We start from the raw sequence: 2,562 nt of genomic DNA, 5'->3' as shown, positions 1-2,562 counted from the left end.
CTGACTGTAAGTATGACCAGAGCAAACGTGCTGACTGCCGTCTGGGCTGACCCTTCAGGAACTGAGTTAGGACTGTCCAGGCTGAATTACCTGTCCTGCTCTAGCTGCGCTCAAGAGCCCTGGCTGCGTAGAGCGAGAGCCAGACCTCCGTCCTCTGCTGCTCGGTCCCAGAGGGCCAGTAGCACCCTGCGTCCTGCTGGATGACACAGGAATGCTGGGGCCAAATCCTGCTGGGACACCTTTCCTGGCAGCACTCTCAAGTCGAGAGGTTTAACGAGTCCTTTTATGGCCCAAGAGACTTTCCCAGGCTCCAAAGTAGAGCCAGGAGGTTGTGCAGGTCGCCACAAGCAGGTCTTTTGCAATCCGGGTGCCTCTTGCTGTGGATTGCTCCCAGAACACAGCAATATTGTGCCCTCCTTTTCCTTCCAGTGCCCGAGATGAGCCAGAAAAAATGTGCTGTAGTCAAGGCCATGAGGTGCACGCTTGGTGATCAGAGCACTGAGGTGAGGTGCTTTGTGAGCAGTGGCTGTGCTGGGGATGGCACATGGACCTGACACACAATTCCCACCACAGATTCTTGGTTCTCTTGTAGAGAAAACCTTTTTTCCCTGTCAGCGTCTTCAGGGAAGGCAGTGCAGAGAGTCTGCCCCGCTGCTTCCAGAGCTGGGGAGAGTCAGGATCTGGGGAAATGTTATCAGCTTTGCCAGCGGGCAGGGGATCTGCTTTCCCTCCGATGCCAATATGGGACTACTGAGTAGCCAAGACACGCTGTTCTCTTGCCTCTTTATAAACCCTAGAAATAAAACTGGACCCTTCTCCTTCCCTGTCATCCTTTCCAAGGTTTGAGGGAGGGGTTGTGCCTGTCATATTGAATGTAATAGTTTGAATGTTTGTAATAGTTGCCCATTAGCCAGTTTAGGAAGAAGACACGATTTATCTTCTTATCTAGGCCATTCTTTTGGCCTACTTGCGGAAGGTCCTGACTTGGCTCAAAGTCTTAACTCTTGAATTTTATCTTTAGAGGCCTTTAACAAAGTTAATATAAAAATGACCCGTAAGCAAACATCCCACATTCTGAGAGATCAAACCCTAGGGCCTTTGACAAGATGGGCTGAAGTCAGACCTCCGTCCTCTGCTGCTCGGTCCCAGAGGGCCAGTAGCACCCTGCGTCCTGCTGGATGACACAGGAATGCTGGGGCCAAATCCTGCTGGGACACCTTTCCTGGCAGCACTCTCAAGTCGAGAGGTTTAACGAGTCCTTTTATGGCCCAAGAGACTTTCCCAGGCTCCAAAGTAGAGCCAGGAGGTTGTGCAGGTCGCCACAAGCAGGTCTTTTGCAATCCGGGTGCCTCTTGCTGTGGATTGCTCCCAGAACACAGCAATATTGTGCCCTCCTTTTCCTTCCAGTGCCCGAGATGAGCCAGAAAAAATGTGCTGTAGTCAAGGCCATGAGGTGCACGCTTGGTGATCAGAGCACTGAGGTGAGGTGCTTTGTGAGCAGTGGCTGTGCTGGGGATGGCACATGGACCTGACACAAAATTCCCACCCGAGATTCTTGGTTCTCTTGTAGAGAAAACCTTTCTTCCCTATCCGCGTCTTCAGGGAAGGCAGTGCAGAGAGCCTGCCCCTCTGCTTCCAGAGGTGGGGAGAGTCAGGATCTGGGGAAGTGTTATCAGTTTGCCAGCGGGCAGGGGATCTGCTTTCCCTCCGATGCCAATATGGGACTACTGAGTAGCCAAGACACGCTGTTCTCTTGCCTCTTTATAAACCCTAGAAATAAAACTGGACCCTTCTCCTTCCCTGTCATCCTTTCCAAGGTTTGAGGGAGGGTTTGTGCCATGGCCGGTCCCTGCCCCCATTAGGGCATAAGGGCCGTCCTGACTCCAATCTGTCCTCTCCTCCCCTCCAGGTGAAGAAGGCCGTCCTTCAATTTCTCAGGACACTGCTCAGTGTGCAGGGCCTGGATGAGTGGGCCTGGGACTTGTGGCCTATATTTTCAAGCAGTCCAGCTTGTCTAGTAGCCAAATGCTAAGAGAAAACGAAGCTGGAGACTTGGTGCTGCTGTTGTAGCAGGCTGAAGCCTGCCATTGGCTTGAGCAGGAGCGTGGTGTGCCTCAGAACTGCCAGGCTGAGTCATTAGAACCAGGGTCAGACCATTTGCACTGGTACAACCGATCCAAGGGAGCTCTCGGGATGTCAGTGCAGCTCCTCTGGATTTTCCCCAGGGTGTTAGCAAGACCAGACTCTGATCTGGACTATGTACATCTTCTGATGAGGCTGAGATTTGCCCCGTCAGACACTGAGGAGTGAAAACCCTGATCACACAGTCTGTCAGGGAAACTTCCTTGAGAACAGCAATGCTCTCTGGTGGAAATAGACTCCCGAGGACGTGTCTTGGTGCCCAGGACGTCGCTTGGCCCATTGCTAGAATCACAGTGACGAGACAATTTTGCTGGCTGGGCCCTGGAGCAGACGCAGCAGAGCGGGGGTGTGATGCCTGCACATTTGAGTCCGCTGGGCTGAGTCTGAAGGGTTCTCTTGGAAGGACGAGGGAGGTGAATA

General features: G+C 52.8%; 1 protein-coding gene across 1 annotated transcript in view; it reads left to right on the top strand.

The window, feature by feature from the left end:
- The first annotated feature begins 1,415 nt into the window (after positions 1 to 1,415).
- LOC106722592 (maestro heat-like repeat-containing protein family member 2B) overlaps positions 1,416 to 2,562 on the top strand; it is a 12,067-nt gene continuing 10,920 nt past the window's right edge. The window contains 1 exon segment of the mRNA XM_025212601.1: positions 1,416 to 1,481. Within this exon segment, the coding sequence (XP_025068386.1) occupies positions 1,416 to 1,481 (66 nt within the window).

This window comes from Alligator sinensis, unplaced genomic scaffold (genome assembly GCF_000455745.1).
Source record: "Alligator sinensis unplaced genomic scaffold, ASM45574v1 scaffold833_1, whole genome shotgun sequence".
Lineage (NCBI taxonomy): Eukaryota > Metazoa > Chordata > Crocodylia > Alligatoridae > Alligator > Alligator sinensis.
This window is presented reverse-complemented; position numbering and strand designations above follow the sequence as displayed.